Source organism: Macaca mulatta, chromosome 10 (genome assembly GCF_049350105.2).
Source record: "Macaca mulatta isolate MMU2019108-1 chromosome 10, T2T-MMU8v2.0, whole genome shotgun sequence".
Lineage (NCBI taxonomy): Eukaryota > Metazoa > Chordata > Mammalia > Primates > Cercopithecidae > Macaca > Macaca mulatta.
This window is the reverse complement of record NC_133415.1, coordinates 89,193,927-89,213,746: the sequence shown is the minus strand read 5'-3', so window position 1 is coordinate 89,213,746 and position 19,820 is coordinate 89,193,927. Positions and strand designations below refer to the sequence as shown.

The window sequence follows — 19,820 nt, the reverse complement described above, 5'->3', positions numbered from 1 at the left end:
GGTTTTCTGTCACCTTACTTGAAAAAACTCTGAATGATACAAACAAAAATAAAAATAGAGCTCACCTATATCTCACCATCCAGAGAAAGCCACTATCAACAGTTTAATGACTAGTCTTCTGAGCATCTCCCAAGGCAGGAGCACACATGTTTACATATTTTTTTCATAATAAAAGTGAAAAAAAAAACAACCAGTAGATACCTAAGTAGATATCCTGTTCCTCCCTGCAAATCCTAACATTCAGGAAATATTCCAAATCCAGATGTCACACAACATACACCAATTTTTAACCTCCTGTTTTTCCCAAAAAATGCACCATGGACAAGCTTCCATGTCAACAAATAGAGATTTACAGCACTGTTTCTATAGCCGTGGAGAATGGCATTGTCTGGCCGGATGTAAGTTATTTAACCAACTCTCACAAATAGAGAATTGGGTCGTTTCTAATTTATCACTACAATCAAGAAAGGTGCAGTGGACTTACTTGCAAAATGCATATGTTTGCAGTTGCCAGATTATTTATGACTAAGATGCCATGATTCCGAAAGTTTGACTTCATGAGTGTACATTGTTCTGCCTGAGATTTAAGTCTCTTAGTGGCTGTAAAGTAGTATCTGTTTTCCTGGGCAGGTATACTAGTTGTGAAAAAAAAAAGGCAAATCCTGGGCCAGGGTGTCCCCATCACAGCGTATTTGGCAAGGATGCTCACTGGCAGATGCGAGGGACGTGATGGGGAGGGAGGTGAATGGGGGAGGCAGGTGGTGGGGAGGGAGGCAGGGTGTGGGGTGGTGCTGACCTGAAGTCCAGCTGGCCTTGTGCCCAGCCAAGCTGACAGTGTGACAAGGCCCAGGGTGGGCCTTGTCTCCCAACTGGGTCTGACTGCCAGTGACAGAGGGAGAGGTAAGCCTGGCGAGCCCTGGCAGGACATGGCGACACACGGTAGGTGTCACCTTTAGCAGTCACCGTCATAACGGCAGCAACACCGTCAGGGATGCGACCCTGGTACTGCCCTAGCCCTCCACATGTTTCTACTCACTTAAGCCCACACCCACCCTCTGATGCTATTCTTATCTCTGTTTTGCAGAAGAGGAAACTCAGCCTCAGAAAGGGCGAGTGACTTGTCCAAGGTCACACAGTCAAAGGGATGACCCAGATCTGCTGATTCCCCAGCCCCTGCCTTATCCCATTGAGGTGGGTAGCAGGAGAGAAGAAGTACCCTAGACAAGATGGTGGGAACCCTAAAATCCTCTGTTCCTCCCCATGAGTCCTCAAACTCAGGAAAGACTCCAAATCCAGAAAAGTAGAAAGAAGAAGCAAAGCTCACCCATGCCTCCACTTCCCAGGAAGAGCACTGTGCAGTTTTCAGAAACACATATAATTCTTACAGAAATGATATAACGCTACCCATGCTGTTTTATAACCTCTTTAAAAAAAAAAAAACTCCACGACACACTATGAAGTTCTTTATGCAACAATAAATTTAGCTCCGTGGCCCCGTTTCTAACAGCTGCAGCAGGCGCCACTGTGTGGCTGCAGTCAAATGGCTTTAACTGGCCCCGTGGTGATGGACAAACGGGTTGTCCCCAATTGTCCTGCTAACAGCAACGATGTTACGTGAGCACTGTCCAGCATGGCTGGATCCACATCATCCTTTCGGGTCTCAGCTCAAATGCCATCTCCTTAGAGAGGGCCATCTTGGACAGTGCCATGTCACACAGGCCTCCTACCGGTTCATCTTCATGATGTCACCATGTTAATTTCCCTCACTGCACCAATGGAGTCTCTCCTCATTCCATTTATGTCTTTGGGTGACTGTATAATATCTGCCCCTCCCCAAGCCTGTGTGCTCCAGGAAGGGTGTGGACTAGCAGGGACTAGACTCAAGAGATGTCCTTGGAACGCATGAATGAAGAGATGCCCTGTCAGGACAGCAGACTGCCCCGCTCCATGACATGTCCCCAGAGTCAGTTCAGGGCCCCACAGAGCAGCCTTGGAACTCACTTCCAGCCATGTGCTGCTTGGAGCATCTATGCCCAGATGCCTGCCCCACCAGAGACCCCGGCACCAAGCAAGGCTCTCTGCACGCACAGGATACAAGGCAATGGAGCCTGGCAGAGCAGCTCCACTACCCACTGTCTGTGTGGACTTAGGCCTCAGTCCCCTCATCTGTAAAATGGGGCCAATACTGCTAATCTCACAAGGTTGTTCTGAAGATTAAAGAAGGTAACAAATGTGTTTAGCACATAACAGGTCCTCAGAAAATTGCAGTTTGGCGCCCCCCATCCAGTGAGTTCACAGGTGGGTCTGACCCTGTCTCACCTGGATGGCATTTTTTACCTTTAAAAATTTTTAATGTTATTTGTTTATTTATTTATTTAGAGACAAGGTCTTGCTCTGTTGCCCAGGCTAAGGTACAGTGGCATGATTATACCTCATCGCAGCCTCAAACTTTTGGGCTCAAGTGATCCTCCCACCTCAGCCTCCTGAGTAGCTGGGACTACCGGCACATATCACTATGCCTGGCTAATTTTTTAAAAATTTTTTTGGAGAAGGGGGTCTTGCTATGTTGCCCAGGCTGGTCTTGAACTCTTGGCCTCAAGCCATTCTCCCACCTCACTCTTTTATTACTTTGGATGAGACTTGAGTATGCCTTGGCCTTCTCCTTGGGCCTGTCCCTAGGAATGTCCCACTCCTATCCTTTAATACAATTTTTTTTTTTTTTTTTGAGACAGGGTCTCACTCTGTCACCCAGGCTAGAGTGCAGTGGTGCAATCTCGGCTCACCATAACCTCTGCCTCCTGGGCTTGAGTGATCTTCCCACTTCAGCCTCCCAAGTAGCTGGGACTGCAGGTACGTGCCACCACACTCAGCTATTTAATTTTTTTTTTTTTTTTAGAGATGAGGTTTCACTATACTGCCCAGGCTGATCGTGAACTCCTGGGCTCAAGCAATCTTCCTGCCTCAGCCTCCCAAAATGCTGGGATTACAGGTATGAGCCATTGCGCCCAGTTCTTTGATACTTGTTAAACAGCTAAATGCTCTGCTCTGTCCCCTTGGAGACTCCCAGGCCCCTCATCTGCTGCCTATGACTGCACACACCTGCCTGGCCTCCCAAGCCTTAAAAATACAAGAAGCACAGACGTGTCTGAGGAACAAATGGAGGAACCCCCGACCTTTTGCAGGGAACTTCCTGGACCCTGATCCTTGCACATGAGGCTTAAATCAGTGTGTCTGGTTTCTCATCAAACCTCCTCCACTCTTTGGCAGCACGACAAGTAGCTTTACCTCTCCAAGCCTCACTTTCCTCCTCTGTAAAATGGGCAGAACAAAAGAATCCAGGAGGATTCAAGAAGATAAAAAATGCTTAGCAAACAGCCTGTTAGCAAGTGCTCAATAAACGTTAGCTATTATTGTTACAATTTTTTTAGCCTTTTTACGGTGATATGTAATATAGACAGTAAAGTGCACAAAACAAAAATGTTTACTGCAATAAAATATCAGAAGGAAACAGTCATGTAACCACCACCCAGGCCACTGCTGGCCCCTCAGAAACCCCCTGAGGTTCCCTTCCCAATCTTTTGCCTTCTTTTCTCCACCAAGGGAATCCTTGTCCAGCCCTTATGGTGCCATTATTATTATTATTATTATTACTATTACTATTATTATTATTTGAGACAGAGTCTGGCTCTGTTGGCCAGGCTGGAGTGCAGTGGCACGATCTCGGCTATTGCAACCTCCGTCTCCTGGGCTCAAGCAATTCTCCTGCCTCAGCCTCCCAAGTAGCTGGGATTACAGGAGCCTGCCACCACGCCTGGCTACTTTTTGAATTTTTAGTGGAGATGGGGTTTCACCATGTTGGCCAGGGTGGTCTCGAATTCCTGACCTCAGGTAATCCACCCACCTCGGCCTCCCAAAGTGCTGGGATTACAGGCCTGAACCACCGTGCCCAGCAGCCATTACTGTATTAATAAGTGGATAAAAATAAATAAATAAATGACTGTGTGGCCATTCTGCTGTGATCCAACCAGGTCCCTCGGTCTCAGGACCCAGCACTCCTGGCTGCCTCTGCCCTGGAGACACCTCATCCCATTTTCCAGCTCCGGCTTCAGCTGTTCTTTAAATAACCAGCTTGTTAGCAAAATAGCAGCAGTAACACCTCCCTCGCTGCCGCCCGGGCCTCCATCTTTCCACACGATGCTGACGGCTGCTCACCCAGCTCGTGCCAAGGAATCCCGTTCTCCGTCACTGGGCCACACACGCCAGGGGCTGTCTGCTCAGCTGCGTTCTCAGAGCCTGGCCCGGGGGGTGGAGGTGGGCACTGGATGGCAGTAATTTTCAGGAAATACTGGGCCGATAACAGATGAGCCCTCACCCCCAAGTCCCTGCCTCAGTCTCCCCATCCACAGGGTTAGGGGGGAGTTCAACTGAAATAATGAAAAACGCAAAGCATTTAGTGCAATGCCAAACACATAGTAATTGCTCAAGAAATGCTTGTTGTTATTCAGCCGGCCCTCATTACACATTTAGTCCCTGGAGAGGCCTTGCATTCCTTGAGCACAATAAGGAGTGTTTGCAAATGATTAAATCCTACAGACACAGCTCTCAGACCAAGCTGTCCTTATCACCTTTCCTGCACCAGCTTCTCAGCCAAAAGCAATGGCTATTTGTAGCTGCAACAACAGACTAGGAGCTGGGTCGGGGGAGACGGGTTGGGGGGGCGGCTAATTAATGGGGCCCTTTTCATGGTTAGTCATAATAAGGCGGGCGCCACCCCAGTGGGCAGCTCCTTGTTCTCACAGAAGCACTTCTACATACATTATCTACAGTGAACTTCATGGGTTAACAAAAATAAAACAAAAAGATCCCATTATATTTGCATATTATACATATTTACGAATCTTTTCCCTTCTCATAACCATTCCATCAGGGAAGTTGGGCAGGCTCTAGCAGATGAGAGAATTGGGACCAGAGGAGCTGGCCACCCTGCTGAAGGCATGGGTTCACTGCAAGTCATCTGGGGCAGCAGGGACCGGCACTGGCCAAAAGGCAGGAGGCTCTCGGGCCCTGCTGGTGTCCGGGTGGAGGGAGGTGAGAGAGGCTTCCCTCCTTCTCTCCCTCTTTCCTTCCTTCCACAGCTATTTACTGGGTACCCACTGTACGCCTGGCAAGGGGCCAGCTGCTAGCTGGCCAGAGGGGAATGAAGTGGTTGTTCTTTGTCCTTGCAGAGCTAAGGCCAGAGAAAGAGGCAGATTTTTACCCCAGTGGCCCCATGTAGTGCTTCGTGGTGGCTGGGTGAGCCTGCGCGTAAGCCCCTTGACCTGGTTGAGCCTCTGTTTCTACATCTGTGAACTAGACTGTTATGCCAGCAGCGCCTTGGGAAGTGGAAGGTGAAGAAAAGATGCAAGCAGCATGGTGAAGCGGTGGCACTGTGGTTGCACCCCCAAACAGATGGTCAGAGACAGGGCAGGCCCAGCACCTCATCCCAATGGCAAGGTGGGAGCTGGAGGAGCATGGGGAGAACAGGCCAGAGGGGCAAGAATGCAGGGCCCCCCAAGATTCAAGAATTCTGATGGCCTCCCCTCAAACCACCCTGAGGGCCCCAGAGGTTCCATGGTCTTCAGCACAGCTCACAGCTCCCTTCCTGTCCTGAGCCTATGTGCACCACCTGCTCCCACCTGCTTGGGTGTGGCAAGAGCTGGCCTTTGAGGTGGACAGAGCTGGGCTTGCTGTGCACCCCAGGCAGGTGGCTTCCCCTCTCTGAGGCTGATTCCTCTGGAAAATGGGCGTGATCACCACACCCACCTCCTGGTTGTTGGGAGGACTGGCTAAGACAGGCCAGTTGAACTATAAATGGTGCCCAGACATATACAAACTCTCACTGAGGTCCCTCTGCCAGCGTGTGGGTGCCAGTGGAAGTGAGGCTGGGCATTTCCCAACTGTGCCAAGCATGGGGGGCTGGTGAGGAGACCAGGCTTGCGGACGCAGTTACTTACCAACCAGGGAGCTATGAGCACAGGAAACACGGCAAGCTGTCGGGGCCCAGCAGGCATCAGCTCAGGTGCGGGCACTGGACCGAGGGCTGGCACACACATCCCTCTAGGCACTCGATCAGAGGTGCCGGCAGGAAGCAGCTCGGGACAGGGGCTCTGCCACCGCCCGGGGGTCACCAGGTCCAGGTCACACACAGGGCCCCAAGGTTCCTGGCAGAGGGGAGGCACGGGTGCCTGCAGGAATGGGGAAGAATGGTGATTAGGAGGTGCTGGAGGTAAGCCCTCCACCTGAGACCCTTGGACTGGCCCTGGGGACACGAGGGAAGGAGACAACATGGAACAGTGGTCATAGAAACCCAAGTGTTTGCACAACACTACATTTTCCAAAGCACCCTGGCATCCCAGCTCATGTGCGCACCCACATTGTTTTTTTAGAGGCAAATCTGCATGTCATGCATATTTACAATGCCTTTCCCACCACCCACAGAATCCCCACAGCAGCCAGGAAGCTGGGTTCCAAAGGCTCAAATCCTTCCCTGTCTTGCTTCTTCCTCCTTTTCCCCGGATGGGGGAAGTTGGGAAAGGGGCAGGAGTCATGCGGTCCTGAGTTCAAATCCCAGCTCAGCCTCTCACATGTGGGGTGACACCGGGGAGGCAGCTTCCCCTTTCTGAGCCTTAGTTTCCCCACCAGCCAAATGGGAACAAGAGCACCTCCTCTGAAGGCTACTGTGAGGACTGAGAAGACAGTGCAGGTGAAATATTTGGTGCATAATATGTGCCCAATAAGCCCAACAAAGGCACTTCTAAGAGGCCCTTCACTGCATCGCATCACCACCTCCATGTGGCGCATCTCGTGTGAGAGCACAGGGAAGCCAGGTGTCCCTCTCCACCCACTTCCCCTGAACAGGTGTCACTGCTCCTGCCTGGATCTGTAAATCAGCAGGAACCAGGCCGGGCGCAGTGGCTCACGCCTGTAATCCCAGCACTTTGGAAGGCGGAGGTGGGTGGATCACTTGAGGTCAGGAGTTTGAGACCAGTCTGGCCAACATGGTAAAACCCCATCTCTACTAAAAATACAAAAATTAGCCGGGTGTGGTGGCACACGCCTGTAATCCCAGCTACTCAGGAGGCTGAGGCAGGAGAATCACTTGAACCTAGGAGGCAGAGGTTGCAGTGAGCCGAGATGGTGTCACTGCACTCCAGCCCGGGTGACAGAGTAAGACTCCATCTCAAAAAAACCAAAACCAGAAACAACCCACGAATCAGCAGGAACCAGTCCTCCAGGCAGAGGAAAAAGGCCCCTCTATTCCACACCCTCTCCCGGAAGCCTTTTGGCTGCCCTGGAGGCCTCAGTGGAACACCCTCCGCCCACCCTCCACCCTCTCCCCTCCCATTTTACAGGTCAAGAAACTGAGACACAGAGGAAGCCGAGCTGGCGTGGGGACACAGAATCCGAGTGGTAGGTCAGGATTTGAACTCAGGCTTTCCACATCTGAGCCCTGGGAGGAGAGGTCCAGGTCTAGGGGGCCCTGGGATAGGAGGAATGAGGAGAAAGGGGAAGTCGCTGGTGGGGGAGGCTCACCTTTCTCCCCTCGCTATCTCAGGGGCCTGAAAGGCCTCGCCATCTCTCCTGAGCATCTGATCAAGAACCAAACCTCCAGCATCTACTCAGTGCCAAACCTGTAACAGGCTTTACCTCATTTCCTTTCCGCCACAGCCCTACAATGTCATCTCTATTTTCCAAAGGAAGCATCCAAGGCACAGAGAGCTTCAACAACCCCACACCCAGGACGAGGCAGGGCAGGGCCTCCAACCCAGGCACCTGACTCCAGGACGATGCAGCCTCCCCCAGGGAGAACGTCACCAAACCAAGAAAAACAGGCATAGCCATCTGAATAAAAGTGTTAAGGAGCAGGAAAAGAAATACAAACTTCACTACATTCTAAGTCAGTAGACACAAATTCTCGAAGATGTATAAAATATTTCAAGATTCACCATGAGGTGTGAAAATTTCCAGGGCGGGAAAGACCGGTGTTTGAGAAGATGCGTTCCTGACCGAGTTGTCACTTTTAGCCAAATTCACCCAGAGCCCAAAGCTGAAGGAAAAGAGGTGGCAACCAAGGGGGGGGCGGCCTGTGCACAGCACAGTAGGGTGTGCCAAGGCCCTGGCCTAGGAGCCTGAGGCCTCCTCAAATTCCCCACCTCTTGCTGACAGAACAGCAAGTCTCCTTGATCCTCACTTCTTCTTTTTTATTTTTTGAGACAGAGTGTTACTCTGTTGCCCAGACTAGAGTGCAGTGGTGCAATCATAGCTCACTGTAGCCTTGACCTTCTGGGCTCAAGCGACCCTCCTGCCTCAGCCTCCTGAGTAACTGGGACTACAGGCATGCACCACCACACCTGTCTAATTTTTGTATTTTTTGCAGAGATGAAATGTCGCTATATTGCCCAGGCTGGTCTCAAACTCCTGGCCTCAAGTGATCCGTCCGCCTCAGCCTTTCAAAGTTATGGGATTACAGGCATGAGCCACTGCGCTTGGCCCCGCTTCTTTATAATGGTCAGGAAGCACCATTATACAGTCTCTTGGGTCCGGGCCGTCTGTGATGCTGTTAAAGATTCTGCAACTTCCAATGTGGATGAACTTTGAAACGTGATGCTAAGTAGAAGAGGCCAGACACAGAACACAGCACATGGCATTATTCCATTTCAGTGAAATATCCAGAACAGGTGCCACTGCACAGATGGAAAGTAGATCTGGGCTGCCTCAGGCTTCCTGGTGTGGGGACAGGGACTGAGAGGAGGTGACAGCTAAGGAGTGTGGGGTTTCTTTTTGGAGGTAACGAAAATGCTCAAAACCAGATTGTGATGACAGATACACAACCCTGTAAATATACTAAAAGCCATTAACTATATAATGGGTGAGTTGTATGGTACATGAATTATATCTCAATTCTTTTTTTTTCTTTAGAGATGGAGTCTTGCTATGTTGCCCAGGCCTGGCCTCAAATTCTTGGGTTCAAGGGATCCTCCTGCCTCAGCCTCAAAAGTAGTTGGGACTACAGGCATGAGCTACTACATCAAGTTAGGTTTTTTTTTTTTTTTTTTTTTTTTGAGACAGAGTCTTGCTCTGTCCCCCAGGCTGGAGTGCAGCGGCACGATCTTGGCTCACTGCAAGCTCCACCTCCTGGGTTCATGCCACTTTCCTGCCTCAGCCTCCCAAGTAGCTGGGACTACAGGCGCCTGCCACCACGCCCGGCTAATTTTTTATATTTTTTAGTAGAGATGGGGTTTCACTGTGTTAGCCAGGATGGTCTTGATCTCCTGACCTCATGATCCGCCTGCTTCGGCCTCCCAAAGTGCTGGGATTACAGGTGTGAGGCACCACGCCCGGCCAGTTTTTTGTTTTTGTTTTTTTTTTTTGAGATGGAGTCTCGCTCTGTCACCCAGATTGGAGTGCAGTGGCACGATCTCGGCTCACTGCAAGCTCTGCCTCCCGGGTTCACGCCATTCTCCTGCCTCAGCCTCCCAAGCAGCTGGGACCACAGGCGCCCGCCACCTCGCCTGGCTAGTTTTTTGTATTTTTTAGTAGAGACAGGGTTTCACCGGGTTAGCCAGGATGGTCTCGATCTCCTGACCTCGTGATCCGCCCGTCTCGGCCTCCCAAAGTGCTGAGATTACAGGCTTGCGCCACCGTGCCCGGCCTTCGGCCAGTTTTTTAACTGTTGTAGAGATGGGGGTCTCATTATGTTGCCCAGGCTGCTCTTGAACTCCTGGCCTCAAAGGATCCTCTCACTTTGGCCTTCTGAATAGCTGGGACTACAGGCATGTACCACCAGGCTCAGCTTCTATATCTCAATTATTAACACTTAAACAAAACAAAACAAAAGATTCTGCAACTTCCCAACAGGTAGTCATCCTCTGGGAACCTGTGGTCCCTTGTGGTCCTTGTATGTCATGTTCTCCTCCTCCAGGAAGCCCTCTCTGGCCCCGCAGCACCCTTCCCTCCTGCCTGTTACTGGCTCCTAGAGCTCCCTTGCCTTCTCCTCACCACTGCTCATGCCGATGTAAGGTAACCATTGCCATGATCATTGGCTGACACGGCCTCCTCCATCAGCCTGGCACACAGGAGGTGCTCCAGAAATGTTTGTTGATTGAATAAATGAGATAAAATTCCAAACCCTAGGATGCACATATGGCTTCTGGCCCTGGCTCTATTACCTTCCAGCCGAGAAACCCGGGCAAATCATGGAACTGCTCAAGTCTTAATCCCTACTTTGGGGTAGCCAGGGATTCAGAAGGAAATGGACATGGAAAGTTCTTTTTGAAGTGGCTCCTTCCACAGCTGCTCCCATCTCAGTCAATGGAATCTTGTCCTTCCAGCCACTCAGGCCCAAGCCAAACATGAGGCCTCTCCCACCCTCGCCTCTCACACGCAAGCGTTCAGCAATGCCACCGGTCCCCCTTGACCCACCCTGCTGCCACCGCTGTGGACTGGGCCACCGTCACCTCGTGCCTGGATTATTCATGCCCTCTCTGTTGTCCTGCTTCTGACCTTGCCCCCAGCACAGAAGCCAGAGGAAATGGGTTAGGCCTTAAGTCAGAACTTGCCCCTCCTCAGCTCCACACTCCCCATGGCCTCACTGCACCTTGAGTAAAAGCTAACAGCCCTGCAGACACCACAGGCAGCCCTGTGCCACCTCTGATTCCCTCCTCCACCTGCTCCCTTTGCCCTAGCTACGCTGGTCCTCAAATATACCAGGCACGTGCCTAACTCAGGGCCTTTGCACGTGCTCTTGCTCTGCCTGCAATGCTGATTGATTGTGTTCAGATGTCTGTGAACCCTACCCCCTCCCTTCCTTCAGAATCTTTATTGAGACCTGACCTTGCCAATGAGAGGGGGTTTGAGCCCAGCAGGAGGACTCAAAAGTATGAACTCCAGGTAAAAATCCAGGCCCTGCCAGTTACGTGGCTGCATGACCTTGGGCAAATATCTTCTCTGCAACTCAGCTGCTCATCTCTAATGTGGGGGTAGTTATAGCCCCTTCTTTATATGGTGGTTGTAGGGCTCAAATGAATTCAGCGAGTGTAACCTGTGTGTCTGCTACACTCCCCAGCCCTCCACAGCACATTCCCTGGGCCTGTCCCTGCCTGCTTTCCTGTTTTTCTCAGCCCATATCATTATACAACAGGCCATGTAATTGCGTAATTTATCCTGATCATTGCCTGCTCCTCTCACTACAGTTGTCAGCCCCGAAGGGTAGAGAGTTCTGTCCGCTTCATTGCCACACGCTGTACCCGGCACGTGGAGGTGCTCCGTGAATACTTCATTCAACAAATATTTTCAATACTGGAGATATTTCTTGACCAATTGTCATGAGCTCTGGGTTTTCCCTCCTTCCCCGTTGCAGATGTGACATTTCTCTCTCCAGTCCAGCTCATACCTCTGAGCTCCAAATTCCTACAGCAGCTCTGCTAGCCATCTTGTGGACAGACACTGTGTACTCAATGTGTCCAGGGCCCAGTCTGTGACTTTCGCTGGAGACCATGCCCTCATCCCAGTATCATCTAACCTGGTCACCCTCAGGTGACCAAGAAGCCAGGAAGCTTCTATCCCTCTTCCTCCTCCTCTTTCACACACCCAGAAGTAAAGCCCAAGACTATGTCCTATCTTTTTTTCTTTTTCCTTTTTTTGAGACAGAGTCTCACTCTGTCGCCCAGGCTGGAGTGCAGGGGTGCAATCTCGGCTCACTGCAACCTCTACCCCCCGGGTTCAAGCAATTATTGTGCCTCAGGCTCCCAAGTAGCTAATTTCTGTATTTTTTGTAGAGATGGGGTTTCATCATGTTGGCCAGGCTGGTCTTGAACTCCTGACCTCAAGTGATCTGCCCGTCTTAACCTCCCAAAGTGCTGGAATTACAGGTATGAGCCACCATGGCTGGAAATGTCCTATCTTTTTTTTTTTTTTTTTTTTTTTTTGAGACAGAGTCTCGCTGCGTCATCTAGGCTAGAGTGCAGTGGCGCGATCTTGGCTCACTGCAACTTCTGCCTCCTGGGTTCAAGCATTTCTCCTGTCTTAGCCTCCCGAGTAGCTGAGACTACAGACATGCACCACCATGCCCCGCTAATCATTTTTTTGTGTTTTTGGTAGAGACGGGGTTTCATCATGTTGTCCAAGCTGGTCTCGAACTCCTGACCTCAAGTGCTCCACCTGTCTCAGCCTCCCAAAGTGTTGGCATTACAGGCATAAGCCACCATGCCAGGCCATGTCCTATCTTTTTAAAAAACCTCCTACACATCCCTCAAACCCCCTCCCTTTGATCCCCCAGAGTCACCCCCACCCAGACCAGTACCATCTCTCGTTCGGACACTGCAAGAGCTTCCTCCCTGGGTGCCTGGCTGCCTCCCTGGCCCGTCTTCTCTGCAGCAGCAAGAAGGATCTTTTCAAAACGCATGTGGAACAAATGAACGCCTCACTCTGCAAGCCTGAAAAGCCAAAATCCTTGCTGACTCAAAAAACAAAAAAAACAAAGCTTTTCAAAAGAATTCGACTCAGGGCTCCTCAAATAATGAATGGTCTCCCAAACCTTGCCACCCCAGGCCCAGTTAAAATGGTATTTGTTGTACAAAAATTTAATTTACAAAATGGATTTACACAGAACCTTTTAGCTCAATAAATATTTGTAAAGTTAAACTGAAATGGAAAAATAACTTTTTAAAAATAGCACTGACGGAGTTCCCTTGTGCCCTGGGGGCTTCTTACACCCCCAACGCCTTGTTTCTCCTCTCCGCAAGCCTCTTCTGTTGCTCTGACGCTCCTGGCTTTTCTATCTGGGGGACTATAATTCTTCCCCCTCCCCTGCTGGCTCTGAGATGTGGCTGTTCCGCTGTCCTGAGTCCTTCTCACCCCATGCCCAGCCCCCAGGTGGTGACGCCATTGGCCCCCACGACTCGAATCACCACCCATACTGACCTCCTGAGTCTCTGTGCAGCCCAACGTCGCTCTGAACCTGAGGCTCATCTCCCCAGCGGCCTCCTAAACCCTTGGCCCATCACACCCCCATGTCCAAAATGGACCTCATCCCCTTCTCCCCTAAACCCATCCCACCCTGATGACACCATGATCCGCTCAAGTCCCCAAGCTAGAAAACTGGCATCACCCTAGACCCCTCCCTGCCCCCATCCCTCCCCATGCCCAGCCCCCCATGCTCTGCTCAGGCCCCGTCCCGCTGAAGGCACTGCAACACATGCCATCCGCCCACTCCTCCGCCAGTTTGTCCACCCGCCCCTTGGTTCACCCTTCATCCACTCCCCCAACCCTTCCAGCTACTCATCACCCACTCACCAAACCGCCACCCACAATTAGCCATGGCCCCGATTCCCCAAGCCATCTGCAGGACTTTATGACATGAAAACGACTTAGACCCATTCCCAGCCTCGAGATGCTCACACACCAGAACGGAGTAGTAGCAGGTGAATAGGAGTCTGCAGAGGCTGGAGGGGACCAGGAGTGTGAACAAGGGCACAGACATCGGAGGGAGACACCTGGGAGGTCTGAGGAACTTGACCAGAAGAAGGTGGGGAGTGACAGAGATGAAGGTGGAAAGGGCAACTGAGGCAGGCTCTGCAGGGCCTGGAGGACCAGGTCAGGAGCTGGACTTCATCCCAGCATTGACTCCGTGGAGCTAAACAGCCTGGGGTCAGATCCCAGCTCTACAGCCTCGTAGCTGTGTGACCTTGGACGAATGGCCTCAGTGTTTCCTGTCTGCAAAATGGGAATAATAACATACCTATTACAAAGGGCTGCTGTGAGGGCAGAGCTAATGCATACACGTAGTATATCTCTTAGCACAGTGTCTGGTAGACAGGAAATGCTCAAGGAGTACAAAGCTGCTATGGCTCCTGGTACTCGTATTACGATCCCCTAATCAGCTAGTAGACAATGGAGTTTTATGCAGAGAGGGCACATGCCCCTGCCCAGGATTCAGTGGGCTGGCCCTTCCTCCCAGCCTCACCATTTCTAGCCTTGCCCTCACCTACCAACTGCCTCAAGCCAGCCACACCCACTGACCACTGCTCCAGATTAGCCCCCAGCGCTCGATGAACTCCCAGCATGCCTTGCCCTCATTTTGAGAAGCTTGGGCAGTGGCTCCAAGCTGCAAGAGCCTGGGAGGTGTCCCCTCCAGAATGTTCTGATAGGAACAGCCCATGCAGTCTCTCACAGCTCTAGGAACACCGCTATGTGCCTCACAGCAGGTCCTTGCATGCAACACCAACTGGGAAGCCCTTTACCTAGCTTTTTCCTAGAACCCACCGCTCTGTGTAGGCCACAGATGAGGACACTGAGCCTCAGAGAGGAGAAGGAAGATTTCTTTGCCTCAGGCTACACAGCAAGTAAATGGCTGAGCAGGGGTTCGAATTCTGGGTCGGACTCCAGAGCCCCAGCTCTCTCCCCTAAGTCTCAGAAGCCCCTGCAGAAGGATCAGGACTTAAAATAACACATGGGCATGGATTTTCAAGGCATGGAGGAATGCTGTCCAATAGAATTTGTGTCATGACGGAAATGCTCTAATCTGTGCAGTCCCATAGGGTGGCCATGAGCCACGTGTGGCTACTGCACACTGGAAATGTGACTAGTGCAATTAAAAGACTGATTTTTATACAAAAAATAGCCAGGCATGGTGGTGGCATGTGCCTGAAATTCCAGCTACTTGGGAGGCTGAGGCATGAGAATTGCTTGAATCTGGGAGATGGAGGTTACAGTGAGCTGAGATTGCGCCACTGCACTCCAGCCTGGGTGACAGAGACTCTGTCTCAAAAAAAAATAATAATAATTTAAAAAAATACAAAACTGATTTTTAAATTTAATTTGAAGTTCAATAGCCACATGTGGCTCGTGGTTACCCTACCGGACAGCTCAGGGCCAGGTAGCTTTTAGCATTCTCAATCCCATACTGGAAGGACTGGAACTGCTTGAGTTCTATTTCTTCTTGAGCATTTCTGGGATGCTCATATTTTTTACAAACTCACAAAACATTTTGTCAATTTGTCAGAAAGATTTCTACCGTGATCTACCTGGTCCCCGCTTTTATAAACTGAAGCTGACCAGCACCCTCAAGTTAACTGTTTCTTTACAATTCCAAGTCCTTTAAGAAATAGTTGCCAAACTCCTGCTCTGGGCCAGGCACTGCAACACATACGGGGGACAGGAGCCCGACATGCTTGTCCCTGTCCTCAGGTACTCAGGGTCTGGCAGGAGAGACGTGCCATACATTAGGTTCCACAACAGAGCAGTGTAAGAGTGAGGTTCAGGCAACAGCTGGGAAGCCACAAGGACGGGGACGGACTCAGCTGGAGGAGTGAGAGGAGTGAGAGGAGGCACAGTGACGTGGGGCCACCGCACTGCAGTTTGCATTTTCATATTCACTGTCTCATGCGTACCTTACTGTGGCCCCATGGGGGAGGTTGGGCCTTGACTGGTTTCTGGTTTTCTGTGCCCTGGATTCACTTCCAGAATTAGCAGTGAGTGTAGGCCACAGCCCTAAACCCTGGGACACGGCAGCCAAGAACCATACAGCCAGTGACAGCAGAGCTGGCTCGGACTCCCTGTCCAGTGCTCCCCTGAATCCACCAGTCGCTTCTTGGGAAGGTTCACTCAGGACTCAGCCAGCTGGTGTCCAAATTTGTTTTCAGTTGAGAACCTAGAAATCAGATGTTCCCTAAGCCCTCCAAAGGGCAAGTCCTGTAAATCCGTAAACTTCCCGGCAGCTCTGACGGGATCCACGGCTCCCTCACCGGCCATCTGGCCTCCTCCCATCCCACTTGCTGACTTCCAAAGGCTGTGGAAAATCTTCACCTTAATGACATTTCCCTGTAATCCCGTTGTTCGTATTCCACACTCTCAGGGCCTGCCACAGTGGCCCACTCTCGCCTGCCCTACTTTTCTTTTCTCGGAATCACTCTCCGATCTCATTGTTGGTTCATTTCGTTCATCTTGGGAAGCATTTCTATGCACTTCCTAAAGATGCTCCTGCTTGGGGTCTTTGGGCCTTGGAAACTCAACCAATTCCAGTCCTTCCATGTCCTCTTGTTCACACTGAGCTCAGACGGTCCACAGCCATGCTCTTCCTCCCTCCCTTGTTCGAACCTTCTTTGGATTCCTCACAGTGGCTTTGGAGCAAAAGGCAGAAATACCGTATTGCAAACCAACACTTCTTGAGCCCCAAGGGCTGATGGGAGCCCTGACCCAGGCTGGGGTGATTATAGAAACAGCAAAAAGGAGGCGAGGCTTTGGTTGGGCCTTAGAGGATACACAGGTGTCCACTAGGTGGGCAGAGTGGGAAGGGTATTGGAGGCAGAAGAAACAGCTGGTACAAAAGGCAGAAAGAGGGACAGAGCACGCCATTTTTGGGAACTTCTGCACGAGTCAGGTGCTGGTCTGTGTGCTCTGGAGGAGAAGGAGAGGAGAGAGGGGAGAGACGGGGCTAGAAATGCAGGTAGGGGCTCACTCACGAGGGTCCTGCAGTGCCAGTCCAGGGAGTCTGGCCTTTACCCTGGGAGCAATGGGAGCTTCACCAAATGTGTGTGGGAGAAAGATCACCCAACAGCTTTGTGGGGTAGTATAGAGGTGGGTGGCGAGGTCCAGGCGAGAGCTGACAATGGTTCACCTAGGGCACTGGGGCCCAAAGACAGCAGACAGATTCAGGAGACATGCAGACTGAAAAATCAATCCAATTTGGGGCTGGTTTGATATGGGGAATGAGGCAGAGGGAAGATTCAGGGATGACTCCCAGATTTCTGTCCTGATGACTGGGGGATATATTGAATACTAAGGTTTTGGTTATAACAGGGGCCTGAAACTTTTTCTTAAAAGGCTGATGATATATATTTCAGGCTTACAGGCCATATGGCACTGCAAAGCAGCCATTGACAACACATTAGTAAGTGGCAAGTTCTAACTTTTTTTTTTTTTTAACAAAAACAGGCTGCCCATAGGCCATAGTTTGCTGACCCCTGAGATACAAACAAGAACAACAATGGGCCAGGCGCAGCGGCTCACCCTTGTAATCCCAGCACTTTGGGAGGCTGAGGCAGTGGATCAGCTGAGGTCAGGAGTTCGACACCAGCCTGGCTAACAAGGTGAAACCTCGTCTCTACTAAAAATACAATAATTAGCTGGGCATAGTGGCAGGCGCCTGTAATCCCAGCTACTCAGGAGGCTGAGGCAGGCGAATCACTTGAACCCAGGAGGCAGAGGTTGCAGTGAGCCAAGATCGTACCATTGCACTCCAGCCTGGGTGACAGAGCAAGACTCCATCTCAACAACAACAACAACAACAACAACAACAACAACAAAAAGAACAATGAAACCATCTCAAGCTGGCTTTAACAATAAAGTGAATTGATTGATCCATGTAACTGTCTGGATTTGTGGTGTACTTCAGGCACAGCTGAATCAGGGTTCCAGCTTCTTAGCCCTGTCCTCCTCCATGTGTTAATTACATCCTAAAGCTGGCTTTGCTAATGTACACAGGGTGTCTGTTCCAGATATAACAAACACACTATCAGGGGCATGAAAAAGGGCTGCTGTTCCAGCCCCAGTCCTAAGAGTCACTCTGATTGGACTGGTTTATCTCACTTGCCCATCCAGGAACCAATCATCAGGCCTGGAGGATGGAACACACTGATTGACCTAGCCTGGGTCATGAGCTCTATGCCCTGACTGGCTTAACCTGGGGCCTGAGCTCTATCCTCGTGGGAGGGGTGGAGTCAGTTTCCCTACAACTGTGTAGCTCCTCAACAGGAATCAAGGTCTGGTGGGCTGGAAAAGGGAGGTTATACAAGAGAAATGAAAACATATGTCCCCATGAAGACTTGTACATGAATGTTCATAGCAGCATTATTCATAATAGCCCCAAACTAGAAATAATTCAAATGCCCATTGACCAGCAAACAGATAAGCAAAATGTGGAATGTCCATAAAATGGAATATTACTCAGCACTAAAAAGGAATAAAGTACTGATACATGCAACAACACAGATGAACGTCAAAAACATTATGCTCCTGGGCGCAGTGGCTCACGCCTGTAATCCCAATACTTTGGGAGGCTGAGGTACGAGGACTGCATGAGCCCAGGAGTTTAAGACCAGCCTGGGCAAAATGGTGAAACCATGCCTCTGCAAAACCCACAAAAATTAGCTGGGCGTGGTAGCACGCATCTGTAGTCCCAGTTACTCAGGAGGCTGAGGTGAGAGGATCGTTGAGCCTGGGAGATCAAGACTGCAGTAAACCATGATTGTGCCACTGCACTCCAGCCTAGGAGACAGAGCGAGACCCTGTGTCTTAAAAAAAAGAAAAAAGAAAAAAGAAAAAAAGAACAGGAAAAAAAAATCATTATGCTGAGTGAATGAAGCTAGACGTGAAGACTACATGTTATATGTCTCCACTTATGACCTTTCTAGAAAAGGTAAAACTACAGAGACAAAGCAGATCAGAGGCTGCCTGGGGCCTGGGGTGGGAGTGGGGACCAACTACAAATGGACAGAGGGGACTTTTGAATTGTGATGTTAGCTGCACATTGTATACATTTATTAAAACTCATCAAAGAGAATGCTTAAAACAGTTGAATTTTATGGCATGTAAACAGCACTTCGATAAAGCTGCTTGTTTGATTTTATCTGTTTTGTTTTGTTTTCTATGGACAGGGTCTCGCTCTGTCACCCAGGCTGGAGTGTAGTGGAGTGATCATAGCTCACAGTAGCTCTGAACTTCTGGGTTCAATCAGTCCTCTCACCTCAGCCTCCTGGGTAACTGGGACTACAGGCACACCACGCCTGGCCAATTTTTTTCTTTTCTTTTTCATTTGTAAGAGATGATGGTCTCACTATGTTGTCCAGGTTGGTCTCAAACTCTTAGGCTCAAATGACTACCCTGCCTCAGTCTCCTGAATAGTAGGGATTACAGGTACAAGCCACTGTGCCCAGCAATACAGCTGTTTTTAAAAAAAGGCTGGTGGAGATGCAGTGAGGGGAACCTGGGTGCAGCCACGAGGGTCAACTCCAGATAGTGCCACTCTCTAGTCAGGGGACAGAGTGGCAGGAGAAGATCTATGGATAAATGCAGGAGTCAGTCCAGATGTGCTGATCAACTACAAATGGACAGAGGGGACTTTTGAATTGTGGTGTTGGTTGTGCACTGCAAAAATTTATTAAAACTCATGACAGAGAATGCTTAAAATAGGTGAATTTTATGGAGTGTAAGCAGCACTTAAATAAAGCTGTTGGTTTGATTTTGTCTGTTTTGTTTTGTTTTCTACAGACGGGGTCTGGCTCTGTCACTCAGGCTGGAGTGCAGTGCGGTGATAACAGCTCACTGCAGCTTTGAACCCCTGGGCTCAATCAGGACATTGGGAATGCAGTCCGGGAGAGCTCCAGGGAAAGGCCAGCGGTAGAGCTACAGTTATGGGGACTGTGGGTGTTCAGAGGGACACTGGTGGAGTTGACAAATCTCCCAGAGAGAGTGTGCCTGAGGCGGGAGGCCGGCCGGCACAGACCTCTGTCCTTCCCATGGCCATCCCCACCTGACCCCTGCTGGCCTCCCGTTTTGTTCTCCACAGTTGTCAAGAGGCAGTGGGGGAAAGAGAGCAGGCACTCTAGAGAGCTGACCTGGATGCAAACCCACTTCTGCCCCTCATTTGCTGTGTGACCTTAGGTAAGACATTCAACCTCTCTGACTCAGACGGACATGATGATGGCACAGCTGTGGACAGGAACACACAGGACATTCTGTACAGAACTGGATCTATAGGAAGCCCATGGCAGGTGTGGCCTCCT

The 19,820-nt window shown here is 50.5% G+C and overlaps 1 protein-coding gene across 28 annotated transcripts in view; it reads right to left on the bottom strand.

Moving 5' to 3' along the window:
* Positions 1-19,820, bottom strand: part of DLGAP4 (DLG associated protein 4) — a 259,162-nt gene that overhangs the window by 162,633 nt on the left and 76,709 nt on the right. For 20 of the 28 annotated variants that reach the window (XM_077948350.1, XM_077948351.1, XM_077948343.1 and 17 more), the window contains one exon: positions 5,994-6,224. The exons of 6 other annotated variants lie outside the window; for them this stretch is intronic. Coding sequence is in view for 1 of the 22 variants with exons in the window: in XM_028827253.2 (XP_028683086.1) it covers positions 5,994-6,092 (99 nt within the window). In the remaining 21 variants the exon portion in view is untranslated. 28 annotated transcript variants of the gene reach the window in all.